General features: G+C 42.5%; 1 protein-coding gene across 1 annotated transcript; it reads right to left on the bottom strand.

Annotated features, from left to right (window-relative positions):
- Positions 1-845: 845 nt before the first annotated feature.
- On the bottom strand, positions 846-19273 carry LOC144819554 (uncharacterized). Its single transcript, XM_078677394.1, has 3 exons — positions 18773-19273; positions 17087-18502; positions 846-1579 (listed from the first exon to the last, which is right to left on the bottom strand). Exons 1-3 carry the CDS (start codon positions 19195-19197, stop codon positions 1552-1554), a joined length of 1869 nt encoding a protein of 622 aa, XP_078533520.1. The 5' UTR covers positions 19198-19273; the 3' UTR covers positions 846-1551.
- Between the last annotated feature and the right edge of the window lie 1228 nt (positions 19274-20501).

Below are 20501 nucleotides of genomic sequence, written 5' to 3'. Positions count from 1 at the left end.
TAATGAAAAGCACTAAGCTACAACATAAAGGGAAGAAATAAAATTCCAAATATGTACACTGAGTACCAAGAAGAATTAAACCAACAGAGACAATTTTAATGAAAAGCACTTAGCTACAACACAAAAGGAATGAATAACCTTCCAAACATGTGCACTGAGCACTAAGAAATGGCTAATATGTATTGAGTCATGTGAGTGGTGGAACTGTAAATTGGTTATTGCTAAAAGGCGCAATATGCGTTCACGTGACAACATCGCGGCACGCACCAAGTACTGACAACAATGATTTTAACGAGCGGATGCGGAGCACAAAGCGAGCAATTGACGTGCTTGTGGTGCAAACTGTCAATAAAGCACGATTGTGGAATCCTCAAGCATGCAAATACAATACATGTATATAATAACAATGAATGACTACATCGCTAAAAATAATAGGTGGTCCAAACGTCCCCAAATAGAGAACTGATAATGGGATGAAGATAGGAACATATCAGCATGCCTAAAAATAGGTACATGAATTAAACAACTACAACACCCAGAATGCCCCCTAATAGGCAACAATCGGAGGAACTATAAATAAGGATATAGAGAACGGACTCACATATCGTGAGCAAGACCTATTGTTGGTTGAAACACATTGGTGGTGGTTAATGGTGATCATTTGCACGAGCAAAATAAATCCAGTTTTTTGTACGATCTCCTCGGAGTGCGGTGACTTCCTTATCAGAGAGGAATTTTTATGTGGCAATATATATATACATACATACACACACGCACACACCAAAGAATCCAAATCAATGTAACACATTTTGGAAGAAGGATAAGGCGGTACACCAACTCCTTTGCATTGATTTATTGCACGAAAACAAATACATATGTACCAGTTACAATGCAGCATCTAAGAGATTTAGAAAATGTCTTGTTCCTAATATTTTACATTCTTATACAATCATTCAATTATTTCTATTCTGCATTGCAAGGATCACATTATTTATATATAAAAGAATTTTTTTTTAATTAATTCAAAGTTAGCCCTCAGAATAAAGGGTGAACTTTGAGACAAAAATAGGTGCAAACTTGCAAAATCATAGATCAATAGAAAATTACTTTCAGTCAGAAATGCGTAATCCTGGGTAGGTGTGACATAACCTTTTATTTCTCAATGAGGCATTGACCCATATATTCTAGTGTGTTGTGAGAAAATGGTTGGCTTCTCTAACCAGTATATAAGAAGGGGTGTGTGATGATCTTGGGAGTAAATTATTCTCTGTTCACAGAAGAGTACATTTTCCATAACACCATATTGTGAGCCATTTCTAGGTGTATGAAAAATATTCAAAATTTGAAAAAATAACTAAGTTGCATTTCCTTTTCCCTTGTCTTTTCATTTTTTTATCCTAAGATTATCATTCAGTGCTTACACATGATCTCTGAATTGATTTTACTCCATTCAACTGAAACATGCGCTTCATGACTACACTCTCAACCTGCTGAGCAGAGTTCTCATTCATTAAACCGATGTATTCCCTCTGTCTGAATGTGTGCTTTTCTTTAGGGATTATCGGAATCCTCATTCTCTCTGTGAAAAAAAACCAAAGAGTGTCATTTTAAAAATTTGAAAAAAATTGCATTTATATTTACACAATTCTATTTCTTTCTTGGCAAAAAATAGTAAGCATGACGAAATACCCAATACTTGACAGGTAATACATTTTTATTAGGTTAAAATGTTACATTTAAACTGATATTTCCACTTAGCTTTCAGTGAATTTCTGAGGGTTTTTAATGTGACGTAAGGTACTATGAGCATACCTACCTATAACGATATCCTTTGTTTTTTTCAGTGAATGTATATAAATATGTATATATATATGTTTATTCATTTATATCTATACATATATAAATATATATATATATATATATATATATATATATATATATATATATACACACAAACACACACACACACACATAAATATGTATATATATTGTATTTATATATATAATATATGTACTTACGGATACACATACAGAAAGAGATAGATAGATAGATAGATAGATAGATAGATAGATAGATAGATAGATAGATAGATAGATAGATAGATAGATAGATAGATAGATAGATAGATAGAGAGATAGATGAAAAACCGAAACTGATAGAATGTATTATAACACTAAACACATTATAACTTTTCAACGTAATTGACTGATTCATTAACGGCTTCACAAAGAAGAAATGTAAGTACATAAAATTGTAAATCTACGGTGCATTTCTAATAAAATAATGTGAATGTGTTGATTTGTAATACAATTTTCTTTCATTTCTTTGTCAGCTAATGACTCAGTTATGCACAGATTGTCATGTTAAAAACAGTCACAGAACTATACAATGCAAAATGAAGATATTTGACAGTCTGATCCAGAAAATGTGGACAGTCTGAGAGACGACAGAGGTCTAGTGCTGCATCAATAGATATCATGCTTTACATGTTAATGTATTGTTGTGTATCCATTTAGATTCTGTATGCATTTTCCCGATTCATGCCCTTATATAGGTACAATTCACATTGCCCTTATTTAGGCATAGAAAACTTAGCCCATGCTACCCAAATACAGGGCATGGCTACTTCCATCCGTTCATCTACGTCACAACGATTTCTTGGAAAACCAGACATTTAAGCTGAAGGGACTTCCCCTAGCCTGGATATTGATTCCTCCAAGAACTCATTTATTATTCATGAACATCTATTCCTTAGAGGTTCATTCATCATGACGTTCATATGCCCGACTTTTACGTCAATACTGACATTCCTAAACACCTTCAAGGTATAAATATACCTTCACTTGCTATGGCAAAGCACGGTGTGGTTCGTGCAGTTCGACTACCTACTTGCACGACGCAGCTCGCTACAGCAAGTGCCGAAGGAAGCCAACTCCCCAGCTAACGCACTGACTAGAAGCTGTCATCCTCCTGCCGAGAATCCAGCTCCAGTGTTTCTGACTCCCTTTGCAGGGTGTTGGGAGATCGAGTCCAGGGAAAGAGATACCAACCTCTCTCATTCTAAGGTATGGAGCTGATTAGAACCTAGAGAAACCTTTGGCCATTCTTGGCAAAACTAAACTATAACTAAAGACAGCACCTGCTTCTTCCCTCGTACTAGACCTAGGTTAGGTACACTGAGGTAGGCATATTTTAGAAGCACAAGTTAAGTATTTTAGCCTGTATTATTTATGTATGTATTTTTATATAAGTCATAGCAACAGACAATGCTATTACTGTATTATTTTATATTACTGTTCACGCTGTACGCATTATACTTTGCATTCTAATGATTGTAGCAGTTCATCTCTCTTACATGAGAAATAAGACTGTTCAATAAACCCCTTTTATATTGAAACGCCTGTCTCTCTATTTCTATGCAACTCTGTAGAAACGAAGCATGCACGATTGACTGAGTGAAATAGTTATCTATTGTTCACACGACTCTGAAGATATTGTTCCGGTTCTAGGGGAAACAAAGTTGTCATGTTTATGCGATTGTCAGAGACTAATCCCTTCTTGTTTATTCGAGAAAGTTTCTAGTGACCTCTGAGTTAGCTGGCACACACACAATTAAGTTTAATATACTCGATAGATACAAACTGACCTCAGTCCTATGTCAAATCTATAGTGTATATTATTCCAATGCGCAGAGCCTATTGGCAATATAGGAACTACACTACAGTATTTTTGTATATGATGAACACTATGTTATTCATTATATATTTGTTTTCCCATGTTTCAATTATTTTTTAAGAAGTAACCCCAATCTCTTCTGGCAGTAGTAGAGCTCGATCGCTGTATTCACTTGCTCTGAGCAGTAGTGGGTCTGGTATGTCCAAATTTGCTTGGTCAGCTTTTAGTTCTTAGTCTGGCCCTGCATAAGAAGCATAGATTAACTCTCTTAGCCCATGATTCATTGGAGTATATGATATTTTGAATGCTCCAGGTGCCTTTTTAACATTGGAGTCAGCTAGTGATGCTTCTTCTGCTGCTATTGATGTCTGGTATGTGACCAAGAAATCAATGTTTACCAGGGTTGGGAATTTGGTCTTTAAACCTTTTAACCAGTGCTTAATTTTAGCCACAGGTTTCTACTAATTCACACCAGCAGTTAATTGTCAACACCGGCACTTATAACTGTTACTTATTAATTAAATATAGATTAAACTAATTAAAGCGTGCAACCCAAGACATTCTTATAGCTTGTAGGAGGGTGATGGTTAGTAGTTGTGTAGGTGCTGTCATTAGCAGCGCTGGCTGGGGCAATGGGTGGTGCATGCTGCATTGGCCTCCTGATTAGGGCTCTGGCACTTATTATTATACAAATTAAGCACTGCTGTGAACAGACCTGACTTAAGAATAAATCATGACAACTCCCCTTTTCAACTTTCTTCTAGTCCCACAGAAGCATGTCTTACATCACCACAGAAAAGTAAAATCATCTCCGAATAGATGACAAATTAAGAACAAGCATTTGGAACGGAATAGGTTCATATTTTTGAAACGTTTACCTATTGGTATTGTAAATGATAATGCCTTTTATGATTGCAGGTTTTTTAAACACATACCTAATACAATGCCTAATAGCTAACATTTTCACAATTGCGAGACCTATTGCATTGCAAATGCTTGTTTTGTTTTCAAGTAAACAGCATTGAAGCATTCCTTTCCCTAGACATCACTTGGTCAAAGTGCACCCAGATCACTATTTATTTTGTATTCCCGCTACCCTCCACCCCTCTGCTCCTTAACCTCTTTTGATTGTCAAGCAATAAATGTGAAACTTGAATTTCGGACTGTAACATCACCAATCAGCATTTCCGTTCGAGATACAAATACAAAACAAGCATTAGGAATGCATTAGGGCTCGGGTTTGTTTGAGTTAGAGATAATGGCATTGTAAATGGCAATGTGTTTTAGGCATGTGTTTTGGAGTGGAAGCATGTGGTGTGTGTTGGAGATATGTGTGTTGGATTGGAATGTTATCAATGGTGGCATGCTGCACTTTAACGCATTATCTTTAAAAGGTAAAGTGCAGCATAGTGCGATAGGTACAATATTAATTTGTGGATGCGTTATCAATTGGTGTGTGCATTGATGGGTGGTGGATGTGTGTGCCTGTAGGAATTGTGCAGTGATGGCTGCTGGTGTGTGTGTTTGGTGGAAGCGTGTAGTGGTGGCTTGAGGTGTGTATGACTGGTGGTAGCGTGCAGTAAGAGCTGTTACTGAGTGTGGCTGTCAAGCGTACAGAGCTGGATGGTAATGCGTGTGGTTGGTGAAAGGGTGCATTGACAGCTGTTGATGATTGTGCCAATTGAAAGAGTGGCTGGTGCACTGTCAGCTGTTGGTGTGTGTGTGGGTGTTTAGCGGCACTGATGCATGGTCGTGTTTGTTTTTGGTGAAAGCGTACATTGATGGTTGTTGGTGTTTGTGCCTGGTGAAAGCATTCATTGACGGCTGGGGGTGTGTTGTTGTGTGTGTTTTGTGTGTGTGTAGTGGTGAGTGTGTGGTGGTGAGTCTATGGGGGTGAGCCTGGGGGGGTGAGTGTGTGGTGGTGAGTGTGTTGTGGTGAGTGGTGACGAGTGTGTGGTGTTGAGAGAGTGAGGTGTGTGTGGTTTGTGTGTGTGTTATGTGTCTGTGGTGTATGTGTGTGTGGTGTGTGTATGGTGTGTGTGTGTGGTATGTGTGTGTGGTGTATGTGTGTGTGGTGTTTTCTGCACACTCACACACTGCCCCTACACATTCACACACTGCTCACCCGCACACTCCCAATGTCACCCTGCATAGTCGCACACTGTTTATCCTGCACACTCATTCTGCACACTCACATAATGTGCACCCTGCACCCTTACACACTGTCTCTGCAGTCACTCTGCACTCACTGTCACTTTACACTCACTCTGCACTCACTGTCACTCTACACTCACTCTGCACTCACTGTCACTCTCGCACTCACTCTGCACTCACTGTCACTCTGCACTCACTCTGCACTCACTCTCTATGTGCACTCACTCTGCACTCACTGTCACTCTGCACTCACTGTGCACTCACTGTCACTCTACACTCACTTTGCACTCACTGTCACTCTCACACTCACTCTGCACTCACTGTCACTCTGCTCTCACTGTCTCTGCACTCACTCTGCACTCACTGTCACTCTGCACTCACTCTGCACTCACTGTCACTCTGCACTCAGTCTGCACTCACTGTCACTCTGCACTCACTGTCACGCTGCACTCACTCTGCATTCACTGTCACTCTGCACTCACTCTGCACTCACTGTCACTTGCACTCACTCTGCACTCACTGTCACTCTGCATTCACTGTCATTCTGCACTCACTGTCATTCTGCACTGACTTTGCACTCACTGTCACTCTCGCACTCACTCTGCACACACTCACTCTGCACTCACTGTAACTCTGCACTCATTCTGCACTCACTGTCACTCTGCACTCACTCTGCACTCACTGTCACTCTGCACTCACTCTGCACTCACTGTCACTCTGCACTCACTCTGCACTCACTGTAACTCTACACGCACTCTGCACTCTCTGTCACTGTTGCACTCACTCTGCACTCACTGTCACTCTGCACTCACTTTGCACTCACTGTCTCTGCACTCATTCTGCACTCACTGTCACTCTGCACTCACTCTTCAGTCACTGTCACTCTGCACTCACTCTGCACTCACTGTCACTCTGCACTCACTCTCACTCACTGTCACTCTGCACTTACTCTGCACTCACTGTCACTCTGCACTCACTCTGCACTCACTGTCACTCGCACTCACTCTGCACTCACTGTCATTTGCACTCACTCTGCACTCACTGTCACTCTGTACTGACTGTCATTCTGCACTCACTGTTATTCTGCACTTACTCTGCACTCACTGTCACTCTCGCACTCACTCGGCACTCACTGTTGCTCTCACACTCACTCTTCACACAATCACTCTGCACTCACATGCACTCTTCACTCACTGTCAATCACACTCACTCTGCACTCACTGTCACTCTGCACTCACTCTGCACTCACTGTCACTCTGCAGTCACTCTGCACTCACTTTTACTCAGCACTCATTTTACATGCACTTTGCAGTAACTCACACTCTGTACTCACTCACTCTAATTTTGCAGTCATTGTACTTTACATTTGCACTTATTCTGCACTCACTTTTGTAATTCTGCAATAAGTCACTCTAGGCAACAACAGCCATCAGTAAACACATCCACAATTAACTATTGTAGGTATACCAGTAGAGCAAACTTAACTTTTAAACATAATAATCTAAAGATAAGCATGCAGTGTGTGGGTGTCCAGGGACTGCAGTGTATAAGTGTGCAGGGTGAGCAGTGTGTGAGTGTGAAAGGTGAGCAGTATGTGGGTGTGTAGGAGTAGCAGCGTGTGTATAAGGTGTATTGGTCTACAGAGTGGTCAGTATGCGAGTGCCCACGTATACAAGGTGACGAGTGTGTGGGTATACAGGATGGTCAGTATGTGAGTGTCCGAGGCAAGCAGTGTGTGAGTGTGCCGGGCCAGTTAAATGTGGGTGTCTAGTCCTACAAGTCTATGTATTACGTGTATGAGTATGCAGGTGAGCAGTACTTATGTTTCCAGGCCCACCAGTATGGGAATGTGCAGGGTGAGCAGTTGTTCAATATGCTGGGTAATCACCATGTGAGTATGCAGGGTAATGAGCTTTTACACCACCTTTCATCACTGTACAGTTTGACCACCCACATACACCCAACAAAACCATCAGTGCACACTTTCACCAAGCTTACACACACCACCTGCTGTCAGTGGACGCTTTCACTTGCATACACACACCACCACCTGTCAGTGCACCCTTTCGCCAGGTATACACACACTACAAGCTGTTAGTGCACCCTTTGAACAGGCACACACGAGTACTTGTCACTGCACACCAACAGCCATCAGTAAACACATCAAGTGTTAACAGATTCACAATTACCTATTCTAACTGTAGCAGTATATTAAACTTTAATTTTATCAATATGAATGTAAAACTCAGCATGGTACCATTGCAACATTGCGTTGTGCGGCAGGGTGAGTCGTGTGAGTCATGTGGTAGTCTGTAGCCTACATCTTTGGCAGTAATGCAGCACTTTGTGGGGGCATAATATTGAACAGCACTGTGATATACATGTACTGTTAATTGACAATTTGCAATTTCTGCGGCTCCAATAATGAAAGGGAAGATTTTCCTAGTATTAGCAGTTTGTCTAATGTAAATATTGTTTTGTGATACCTGATGCTTATATGGTAGTTATTTAATAAGGTTTTGTCTTTTGCTGTACGTCTTTGTGTATTGCTTAGGCATATAATAATTTTTTAGCAGTATGTGACCACTGACTGGTGATTATTGATACATTTACACGTCTCCCCTTTGCCTGGGGGACTGTGTCAGCAGGCCTAAGTGCATGACATAGGTCACAGTAATCTAATAGGCTTTGAAAAATGTCTTTGTGAATTGTTTGGTTTCTCTGCATGTATGAAACTGTGTACTTTACAAAGTACCTTAAAACGTTGTTTTAATGTAGGTGGCTGTGGGAGGTTGGACTTTTTAGGAGTACTTAATGAAGGTGGGAGAATGGGAGGGGGCTGGTCGCGGAACAAAAGAGGAGGTGGGGCTTGTTGTTTGAGTGTTAAGATTGCATTAAGATAGTCAGTGCATTAGGAATGTAGGCAACTACGATTTTCTGTACCGCGAAATAACTCCAGAACACATTATGCGCAAAGTATGTGTTTTATGTATTGTATGAAAAGATTCGTATATAGTAGTTATGCAAGTTAAGAAGAGCGAGTCAAAGGTTGAAAGCTTGAATGGGGTGGAGTTGGCTTTGTAATGTGGCTGGATGAGAGAGGTAGCTTGGATGCAGGAAGCACAAAAGTGGGGGGTGGCCCTGTGGCAGCCAACCGATGTTTTGTATCGGCAAAAGCTATCCCTTAAAAGCATACTGACCCTGTTCCACAAAAGCCCCTCCGTGTATTTAAAATCATGCTCTACAAACAGAATGACCCTGCCCTAACACAGCGCCCCTCTGTGACAGCACAACATTGCACTATTAACGTGGTGGAGCTAGGATACCTAGTGGTTCTCTATTGCTTTTACATTGCACGGACTTCTCACACTCAGGAGTATCACTTTTTGTGCAATATAGGTATGAGTTTAACATTGAACGGACTAGACAGAATGGCATCAAATGTTTCACAATAGGAGCACAGCTGCACTATGCACGCAGTCTGTACTCGCTGTCACTCTGCACTGATTTCTCACGCACTCTGAACTCACTCAGTCTCTACACTCACTGGCTGTCACTCTGCAGTAATTCTGCACTTACTCTGCACTCTGACCTCACTCTGCACTATCTCTACTTCTGCACTCACTGTCCCTCTGCATTTATTCTGCACTCACTCTACAATCACTCCTCTCACTCTCACTTTGCACTCACTCACACTGTACACTATTTCTTCACTCACTGTTTCTGCACTCACTCACTCTGCACTCTCCACCTGCTGTCAACTTGCAGTCACTCACTGTGCACCAACACTCACCCTGCACTCACTGTGCAACTGCACTCATTTTGCACCTGCACTCACTGTACACGGACTCTGCACTCAGCAATCTGCAGTGACTATGCACTCAATGTCACTATGCAGTCAAAATGCATGCACTTTGCAGTAACTCACACTCTGCAGTCACTCAATGTTACTCTGCAGTGCATCTACTTTCCCTCTACACTTATTCTGCACTCACTTTTGTCATTCTGCAGTAACTCACACTCTGCTCTGACACTGCACTCACTGTCACTCTGCACTCACTATCACTCTGCACTTACTCTCACTCTAAAGTCACTCCAACACTGCACTTACTCTCACTCAACATTCAATGTGTTGGACATGCAAAAAGAGGCACGGGGTGGAATAAAAAACATGGCACCATCCACAATCAGCAGCCCTGCGTTTATTTTAGAAGTTAAGGTACGATAATAGCCCATCGCCGTGTGGCAAAAGCCCTTTCAACCATAACTAGATAGAATTGGTTCTTAAAATACTAAACGTAGGTAGGCATTTTTACTACAATGTATTCTGAATGACAATGTTCCTCACACTGTTTGACAAATCACCATTAGTCTCATGTGTTGTGATGTCACGCGACTCTAGCAAGCGTTTCTGTTACTGAGTGGGACATCCTGTCCATAGCTTTCAGCCCAGCTTGCAGGTGTTACATAAAAATGTAAAAGTTTCAAAGCAGCTGGCAAGATTATGTTTACCCCAGGATAGGCTACTTAATGTTTGTTGAAACTTTTAGCTGCAGTAAATTGACAACAAAATACATATTAAAGAGCACTGCGATACACATATACACTGACAGGGAGAGCTGCACCACAAAGTTGTTGTGATGCTTGTGCATGTGTTTCCCACATGCTGTTTTCAGTATTAGACTGACCTATGTCTATAGATGGTTCTAAGAACACACTGATGTAAGTCATAAGACAACAAATGTTTAGTTTTAAAAACATGTGAAGTTAGTCACTGAAATGCAGAAACGAAACTATATTGACAGAAACAAAAGCCCTCCTGCCCTCATAAAACGGAAGGGAACATCTGTTTTGTGTTAATTACTTCTTATCTCATCTTGTCAGAGTAGTGTCACATTCCTACCCTTCCCTCTGGCCTCATGTTTGAAAGAGAGGGGGCAAACAGATAAGAAGCTTTGTTTTCCCACTAAGACAAGGATCACAAGGTGAGTTTCTAGGTGTTTTACATTGCACAGACTTCTTAGACCCTGGATTATCAGTTTGTCCAATATAAGTATGGTTTTACATTGAATGGACTTCACAGGAAGGCATCAGAGCGCACTGCCACAGTTAAGCGCAGTTTTGTATCGCAAAAATTCTCCCCTACAAGCAGACTGACCCTGTCCTACAGAAGCCCCACTGTGTAGCAAAAACGGATGCAGACGAACGTGCGCCCACCAAACTCACTGGAGACTGGTGAACGTGCCCCGAACATCTGGGTTCAATTACCTCGGCACCCTGACAGCTCGTAATTGACAATTTATTGCACTCCCCTGCGCGTAACCGCACAGAAAATGCAGGAAATACACAAACTAAAATCCCGCCTATTGCGTGAAGGCTACTAGAAACACAGCACTGCGAGGGCCAATTAGCATGCAGATGCCAAAATAAACTACGGAAAAATCTCGCGCAGTGAGGAATTTTTACTTCACTATCCTGAACCTCGTAACAATACGGCTCGGAGCTCCGCCCCACTTCTGACGAAGTGGTGACGTAGGCCGAGCCCTAAAAACATACAGATGCCCTCCGCTCTTTTGCTCAAGCACATTATTTTATTAAACAACTTAAAACTTGAGTATTCTCTTAGATGGGACACAGTCTGTGCCAATGGTATACATTTGGCATTTCTAAGGCTCCTGCTTAATTAACTGACAGTCTGACAAGTTAGAAGCAAGAAAAACCGCTCCTCCACCACCAAAGGAACAAACCCGCTCTGTTGGGAGAGGCAAGCATGACATAGAAACATGCAAGGCGCTCAGGAGGCTGCCCCGAGCTGCCTAGCCATGTTTCAAATTATGTTATTTACGTGTGTGCTGTTTGTTTTGTACTTTTTTCAAAAATAGTTTGCTAATCATTACAACAAAGAAGTTTCAGAGAAAAAGGAAAACATTTCCACCTTTCGCTCACTACGCTACTTCCTGCGTTATGTACTTAATGGAACGTGAAGGACTTGAAAAGGGTTTGGAACAAGAAAGCAAGGTCAATTTTACCATATACAGAACAAAATATGAATGCACTGAATGTTGCAGGAAAGCATATAGTGCCTGGAGTAGGAGAAACGCATTAAAGAAAATAGTGCTTACAGACTAAATAAGACGTATAGTGTAACAACCGAAGTAAAAGGCCCAGTCCTCATGGGAGGTTACAAATGAAGACAAAGCGGTACTAAGGAGGGACTAACAAGCCTATTAACTAATCAGAATCCAGCATTTATGAAGGACAATCACACAAGCCAATTATAAATATGGGTGGAGAGTGGGCTGGGCTTCAAGTCCTCACTCCAATACAGCATGCCTTGCAGAGTAGCTCATGCGCTGCCCAGGCTCGGTCTAAACAAGTTTTGGCTTAGCCAATAGGTCTCACCTTTGCAACCTTATAAGTATTTAGTTATGCAGTACATTATCCTTGGTGAAACAACATCAACTGTTGCATGGCTAAAAACGTATAAGGTCCCAAATGCGAGACCTATTGGCTATGCCAATGCTTGTTTTTAAGTGTTGCCTAATCTCGGAGCAGTGGTGTAAATGTCCTGTCTTGTAGCCTACAGTGACATTTGGGACAGTTGTTTTGAAATGTACTACTAAAGTACGTCTAGCTCTTTGATGTGGTGTGTTTGAATGTATCATAGAGCTGAAGGGAGTGTGGTTGTGCACATTGGATATTCAGACGTTTTGCGTGCTCACATTATGAAATATGCATTTTGTTCATTTAAATAAGCAATTCAAGTCTGTTCTACTATCAGCACATTTCTTGTGTTTACTGATGAGAAGCTTCTACATCATTCATTTCACACCAAGGCAACCCAACAAAACATACTAAGAGCACATAGGAAATTAAAACACATTCTTACAGGTCACTTGTCAGACACTTCTTTCTGAAGCACCTGGTCACGGTATGAAGTTGAATGCAAATATAACTACAGTACATGTGGAACCCCATCTCTCATCACAGTGAATTACTTGTGTGGTGTGTATCTGTTTATCAAGACTGAAACAAGTGGTCTTCTTTTTATTTATTTCTTATTTTAAGAAAAATGTGCGTAGAAGAGCACCCTCCTATGAAGGATAAAATATTTTATTTATCCCTGATCTCATTGGGTTGACACAATGAGCACTGTACACAGACCCTTGGTTAAGCTTTTAGAGCAGGCCGTGCTCATCAAGGTAGGTATCTGTGTGCTGCATTATTGACTGAGCACTATTGGTACACTTGCTGCTGAAGAGCCAAATGTGCCTAGGACCCATGTTACAGATGAAGACTTCCTGCAAACAGTTTCTCATGCAAAGCAATGCTGTAATGGATGGCCTCCCACCAACGTAATTGTATTTGTAAAACATGGTTGATGCAATGTCAAGTGTTGTGTACAACTTAAATAGTGGTTCAACCTATGACGAGGCTGCTGTGTTGCAGAAAGGTACGAGTGTTGCACTAGACACGGATGAAAGTTGTTTGAACGGACCATGGCTCGACTACAGCACGTGGTTCAACAAATTCATACCAAAAGTCAGTGGCCTCATTCAGGCACAGTGGCGCTGATTTAAAGTTTTCGGAGCACATGAAAATGAGATGTGCGTTTTGCAGCAATCATATGCAGACATAGCCCAAAAAACGCTGCTGATGTCGTTGTTGTGCTAACTTCAGCGAACAAGCTGAGAGTTCCTTTCACACACTGGTGCTCTTGTATCCTAAAATGTAACTGGTTTATCTTTCACGCCAAATAAAAAGATAAGGACTGATGGCAGGGTAAAATGTATAGATGGCGCTCTTTTTATGGCAGTTTTGTTTGTGGACATTTTTTTTACGTTTTTTTTAGTTCAGTATAAATTTAAAAGAAAACTTCTCACATGGTGAGATAGACATTAAACTGGGAACAAAATGCTGTATGGTGTTCTGTAAAACACGTTAGTGCCACCTTGTCTATTTCATGCAGTACGGCCCCAGAAATGTTCTGCCAAATGCAATGGATCTCCGTCACATAAACAAAGGCAATAAAAACAAAAATTTAAGGGTGGAAGAGATACGAAGCCAGATGGTGGCTGTGCGCGTAACCGCGTGCATAACAACAAGCTGTAGGCCACAAGCAAAAGCGTGTGGTTGGATTTTGAAAGTCCACTCACTAAATATCTCGCCAGCTCAGCACATGCGCTGGCTCAGGCGAGACCTAAAAATGGAACATGACTGCACTTTTGTTGTAGCAGGCACTTTCTCTCTGAGTTGAGTTGATGATGAACTTTGGCCAGTAGTATCCTCTTGACATATTTATTAAAGGTAAAGTCCATTATTATGTGCTCACTGTCTCAGGTACCATAGTGTTCTCCTTCTGAAGCAATGGAAGGACATAGGAGCTTGAATGATGGGAAGAATGCAGAGAAGTACAGGAAGGAGCGGGTAGTAATAGCGCAGTGGTAGTTGTTGTAGGAGTAGAACGAGTGGACTGTACTACATTTCTGACTACCACCTGGAAAAGCACTATTATGTTGGCTCTGGATAGCAGAACCACATTCTCCGGTAGAACGAGCATAATGAATCATGGCCCGTCTCTTCCTTTTCTTGGATCTATTGTGTGGCACCCATTGCTCACCTATAAAGTACTCCCTGTGATGGATTTCATGCTTTTGGTTTTTCACATGCCCGACACTATAGTGCTACATCTGCTGCACAGAAAGAAAGACGCTATGCATTTCATAACCTTAGAAGCCTCTGTGAAAAATAGGGCTACCCTTTACTACAGACATACATTCACGCAATCCAGAGAACAAAATCACTTACTCCCAGAGCTCAGGACAGAACCTTAGTAACAAGGTGAACAGTGACTGCTCTCCTATTACGTCACTGATCAGTGAGAAGCAGAGCATACATTATTGTGATTGTAATCGGGTAAATAGGACATACTAGACCCCTCAAGTCCTAAAGCATCATCCCTGACCCTAAACAGCAGCGGCCAGTTTTACCAGTGCATGTGCTCATCTACAACTTGTAACTATGAAAGCCATGTTCTGTAACCTGAGAAAGTGGCTATCAAGCTCCTGTATCCATTGGTGTCAGGTGCTAACATCCAGGATAGAAGAGAAGTAAGGCCTTGGATCTAGTAGGGAATATTTGAGTATCGAAAAATGTGCTGCAGAAACATTTACCCACTGATGTGTCTTTACAAATTGAGGGCCTGATCCACAAAGGTGAACTTTCACTTTTAAGTAAGTTTCCGATTGTGTGCTATTCACAAAGGCATTTTGCTGGAAGTATTTTTACAACTGCAGAGTCTCCACACATAAAAAGATAGGACAGTCCTATCTTTTTATGTGCGGACACTCCACAGTCATAAAGATACTACCAGTAAAAAACCTTTGTAAATAGCAAACAATCGAAAACTTACTCAAAAGTGTAAGTTTACCTTTGTGAATCAGGCCCATGAGTTCATCTAGAGTCTGCTTCTGCAGCAGCAGAGAGCCTTGAACACTGAGAGGTTTTGGATTGTCCTAAGGGTGCACATGGACTCAACAAATGCAGTTCTTTCAGGCAGATTTTATGGCATGTGGAAACAAGTCAATTGCCCAGGGCCTCACTCTGTTGGGGCCACCCTGCTTAGAGACTCATCTCACGCCTACCTGATTCTGACATGCAATACTGCCGGGCCTTTGAGTTCACCTCATCCATTGCCTAATTGCGTACATTTTTATGTACTAAGGGGCAGGTTTATGTTGGGAATGCGCCACGTTTGCGTCATGCAACTGCGGCGTAAACGTGGCGCATCCTTACGAGCCATTTACAACGTTACGCATCTAGGCAGATGCGTCACGTTGTAAAGCCCTGCGCCACTTGTGGCCGTTCCGGCGCATGGTGGGCGTTCCGGGGCAGGTGCGCCTCGCAAAAGTGGCTGAGTGAAATCTATAAGATTTCACTCAGTCACTTTCAGGCCAATGCTGCGTCAAAACCCTGCGCCTGCTTGAAGCAGGCGTAGGTCTTGACGCAGCATTGTAAAGATGGGGCACCCGAGCCTTGCTGGAGCTACGTCGTGCTTGCGACGCAACTCCAGCAATGCGCCACCTTTACGGCACAGATGCGTCACGCATCTGTGCCGTTTTAGCCCCATGGTGCGCCGCATTGTAAATGCGGTGCACTATGGGTGGCGGAGCAGCGGCGCAAAATAACTGGCGCATCCCTGGGGATGCGCCAGTTATCATAAATCTGCCCCCATTTTTAGGTGGGATGGGAAGGAGTAATTTGTGGAAGCCCAATACCAAAACTTCACATAAAAGGTTGATGTATGCTTTGCTAACCCAGAGCAATGTTTAAAAAAGGTGCACAATGATTGAAATGAATTAAACATGCAATCTCCGCGAGTACCATTAAGTACGGTACAACTGTTACTTGCTGCATTTAGACATTATAAAAACTGTAGTTGAAACTATGCAGTATTAAAGCCATGGATATACATCTCTTCTACCGTTGATTACATCCAAGCCCCCGCTATCAAGTGGGGCTTTGAATTACGATATGTTCAGTAGCTCCTGTTAACGTATATATTGGAATTCCAAGTCATACAGACTTTACTGCATTAGGAAATTACAAAGTGTGGTCAAAAACACTCCCTACAATTTTCCCTAGTTAAATTTCCATAGGTCAAACCTGATGAAATTTGCAGGAAGAAAATGGCAATAAATGCAAGTGCATACAAATTTACGTACAGAAAGCACCCAAATTAGCAGCATGTAATTACCTATTTTCGAGAAGGAAGCTTGCAACAAGTGAAATTTACTATTCCAGGGAAATTCCGCATCCCAGGTTATCAGATTTTACCAGGTGTTGTATATGTCACACCATAATATGGGGCATTTGTAATCAGGGATTCAAGTTCCAATGGGGGGGCTCCAAAATATATCTATGACCAGGTCCATTAAAAATCTCAAAAATGTCTCTGAGCGATTTATTTATTTAAATATGTATACAGCATCAGCATAGGCCATTATTTATGCCCAGAACTTGCTTCCATTGGAATTAATACGCGCACAAACCACATTGGTTACTCCCAAAATATTTTGATTTAAAAATTAAGCATTGGCAATTGTCAGTAGGACAAATATGCATTTCTGTCTTATTGACAAAATATAACTCCTGTTGATGCTCCTTTTTTTACCTTATCTATTAAAACAATGACCCGCCAATGGCTGAATTTTCCCTATTATTACAATAACACAGTTCAATTAGCTTTATACTTACTTGGTGTTTGTTGCTTCTTTCATTTTGTCTGCTTCTTTTCTTGTTAGATACCCCTTAACATGAGCCTGTATTGTCACAGCAGCTTCATTTCTGGTGAGGTCGTTTTCATCTGAATTTTGTTTCTCATGGTGAAGAATTACAGACTCTGAAGCCTGGTTATCATCAGGTGGCTGCTCCTCCTGGTTAAGAATTACAGGCTCTGAAACCTGATCACTGTCGTGGTTGTTATTATCAGTTGGTTGCTCCTCTTGTTGTAGAGTGACAGTCTCAAAAACCTGCTCACTGTTGTGGTTGTTAACATCAGGTGGTTGCTCCTCTTGGATAAGAATGACAGGGTCGGAAACCTGGTCACTATCATGATAGTCCTCATCGGGTGTTTGCTCAGGCAGTTGGTCAGCTTGGTGTTTAATGACAGGCTCAGAAACCTGGTCACTGCTGAGGTTGTTCCCATCAGGTGGTTGCTCTTCTTGTTGTAGAATGACAGGCTCGGTAACCTGGTCACTGTCGTTGTTGTTATCATCGGGTGGTTGCTCCTCTTGTTGTAGAATGACAGGCTCGGTAACCTGGTCACTGTCGTTGTTGTTATCATCGGGTGGTTGCTCCTCTTGTTGTAGAATGACAGGCTCGGTGACCTGGTCACTGTCGTGGTTGTTATAATCGGGTGGCTGCTCCTCCTGGGTAAGAATTACAGGCTCGGAAACCTGGTCACTTTTGTAGTTGTCATCATAGGGTGGTTGGTCCTCTTGTTGTAGAATGGCAGTCTCAGAAACCTGATCACTGCTGTGGTTGTTAACATCAGGTGGTTGCTCCTCTTGGGTAAGAATGACAGAGTCGGAAACCTGGTCACTATCATGATTGTCCTCATCGGGTGTTTGCTCAGGCAGTTGCTCCTCTTGGTGTTGAATGACAGGCTCAGAAACCTGGTGACTGCTGAGGTAGTTCTCATCAGGTGGTTGCTCCTCTTGATGTAGAATGACAGGCTCAGTATCCTGGTCACTGTCATAGTTGTTATCATCGGGTGGTTGCTCCTCTTGTTGTCGAATGACAGGCTTGGTGACCTGCTCACTGTCGTGGTTGTTATCATTGGGTGGCTGTTCCTCCTGAGGAACAATGGAAGGCTCGAAAAGTCGGTCACCATGAACATGGTTGCTGTGACTTAATGGCTGTTCCTCTTGCTGGAGAACACGCTCGGAAACCTGGTCGCCCTCATAGTGGTCATCTTTGGGCGGCTGCTCCTCTTGCTGAAGAACGACAGGCTCCAAAAACTGGTCACTGTCACGGTGGTCACTATCAACAGGTAGCTGCTGCTCCTGGTGTAGAACGGCAGACTCAGAAAACTGGTCCTTGTCTTTCTGGTCATTACCATCAGGCGGCTGCTCCTCTTGATGAAAAACACTAGTGTCTGAAAACTGGTCCCTGTCAGTAGGGTTCTCTTCTAGTGGCTGCTCATCTTGGTGAAGGACAGCAGGCTCTAAAAACTGGTCCCTGTCAGTAGGGTTCTCTTCTAGTGGCTGCTCATCTTGGTGAAGGACAGCAGGCTCTAAAAACTGGTCCCTGTCAGTAGGGTTCTCTTCTAGTGGCTGCTCATCTTGGTGAAGGACAGCAGGCTCTAAAAACTGGTCCCTGTCAGTAGGGTTCTCTTCTAGTGGCTGCTCATCTTGGTGAAGGACAGCAGGCTCTAAAAACTGGTCCCTGTCAGTAGGGTTCTCTTCTAGTGGCTGCTCTTCTTGGTGAAGAACAGCAGGCTCTGAAAACTGGTCACTGTCAGGTTGGTTGCCAACACCAGATGGTTGCTGTTCACTTTGAGCGTGATCTCTTCTGTCCTTCCTTGGGTCCACGATAAGCTTTTCTCGAAAGTCCTCCTTGCTCCTGCTTGCGGGTGGATGCAGAAAAGCTTTATTATTGTAAAACCTGTCCTCTAGTTTAGCCCCCCATTCAGCTTGATCAATGCCTGACGCCTCCCTCTGCCTTAAAAGCGTTGTAAAGTGCATTGCAGCAAAAGCTGGGATATCCCTGGGCTGGTTTCTTAGAATTTCCCGAGTTAAACCCTCAAGAACATTCCCAAATCCTCTCGGGATGCGGTGAGGCGTGTTTGAAAAAGGGACTGACATGATTAACCAGGCTTATTTCTCTCGTCGTTCCGGCTGCTCTCTCGATCCCTCTGCAGGGCGCTTCTCTCACCCTCGGCTTGTTTGTTTCCGGAGTCATGACAACAGCTACCTGCTCTTCCGCAGTGTCAACTAGTGTAGCGTATCGCACAGGTCACCGTCAAAGGAAGTCAGCAAGCGAACGTGCCACTCCCACCTCCGAGCACAATGCACTGCTGCTGCAATGGTTCCCTACACATATTTTACATTCCAGAGACATTATTGTAGGCAGCTTCACAAAAATACTTTCATGCAGAAAAAAGCTTTAGTTTTAAGGCGCTTTCAAGTGTACTTTAATGATCAAAACAAATTTAAGCATCGGAGGTGGGCAAGAAAGGTTGGACTTTCCAAAAGCAAAATGTTATTCTTCTGATCTTTCGTAGTTACTCTTCGGTCTTCCAGTTTTTTTCACCGTATCACACAGGGTGGATTGATGCCTCTCACCCATTGATTGAGATGTGTAAGTGCCCGCTCCCACTTTTATTGACTCAGAATTTGACACTTTGTTATCGTTTTCCATATTGGGCTGAGTTTAATATAAGTTGCCGATTTTGCACTTTTAAGACCGTGGGGCTCATTCTCAAAACCTGTTACACCCACAGGCCAAGCTGAATTGTCACCTGCACTCGGAAATAGAAAATGGTGGGTCTTAAAATCAGCATCTGTTGTTTTAACATACTCAAATTGCACTTAAGATGTATTTGTTCACTGAAAGATCAGCAATATTGTGCCATCAAATACAGAATAGGAATCCTAAGGGCGTAGCTGTTACTCATCCAGCAAGTGCAATGGCACAGGAGCCTCAGACAGTAAAGGGTTTACTGGACCCCAATAATTGCTCTCTTTTGCTACTCAGCCAGTGGGCAGGTGGGGTCATTTTCCATGCTTGAACTAGGGCCCTCGGCTCCCATGCTATTAGTGTTGTGGCAAAGAGCCTAGAAGGATCATGGAATATTGGCCTCCATACCCTGATGAGGTAGGAAATCAATAACTAAAATTGAGATGCAAAGAGCCCCTCACAGCCCATGGGTCCGGTGCCACTGCATCAGCTGCGCCATTAATAGCTACTTCCCTGCTTGCTGCACTGGGGAGACATCCCCCATCACAAACTAAAAGGCAGAAATCAGTGGGGCATATTTACAAAGACTTAACACCAGTAGAAAGTCCCTTTTAGGGACTAGGGGCCAGATGTAGGTAATCTCAATTTACCTAGTCTTAAATACCGAATTTTACCGATTCGGTATTTAAGAATAGGTAAATGGGATGTA

The sequence above is a fragment of the Lissotriton helveticus genome, chromosome 2_1, assembly GCF_964261635.1.
Source record: "Lissotriton helveticus chromosome 2_1, aLisHel1.1, whole genome shotgun sequence".
Classification (NCBI taxonomy): domain Eukaryota; kingdom Metazoa; phylum Chordata; class Amphibia; order Caudata; family Salamandridae; genus Lissotriton; species Lissotriton helveticus.
The sequence above is the reverse complement of the archived record's forward strand: the minus strand, read 5'-3'. Positions and strand labels throughout refer to the sequence as shown.

Bases quoted from the DNA above. Each gene is read 5' to 3' on its own strand.
- LOC144819554 (XM_078677394.1), bottom strand. From the start codon at position 19,197: ATGTCAGTCCCTTTTTCAAACACGCCTCACCGCATCCCGAGAGGATTT. The intron at 18,503-18,772 runs GTTTTTAGAGCC...CCCTACTGACAG, and splicing joins AACCCTACTGACAGGGACCA to GGACCAGTTTTCAGACACTA. The intron at 1,580-17,086 runs GTAAGTATAAAG...TTTTTTTCACAG, and splicing joins AAAGAAGCAACAAACACCAA to AGAGAATGAGGATTCCGATA.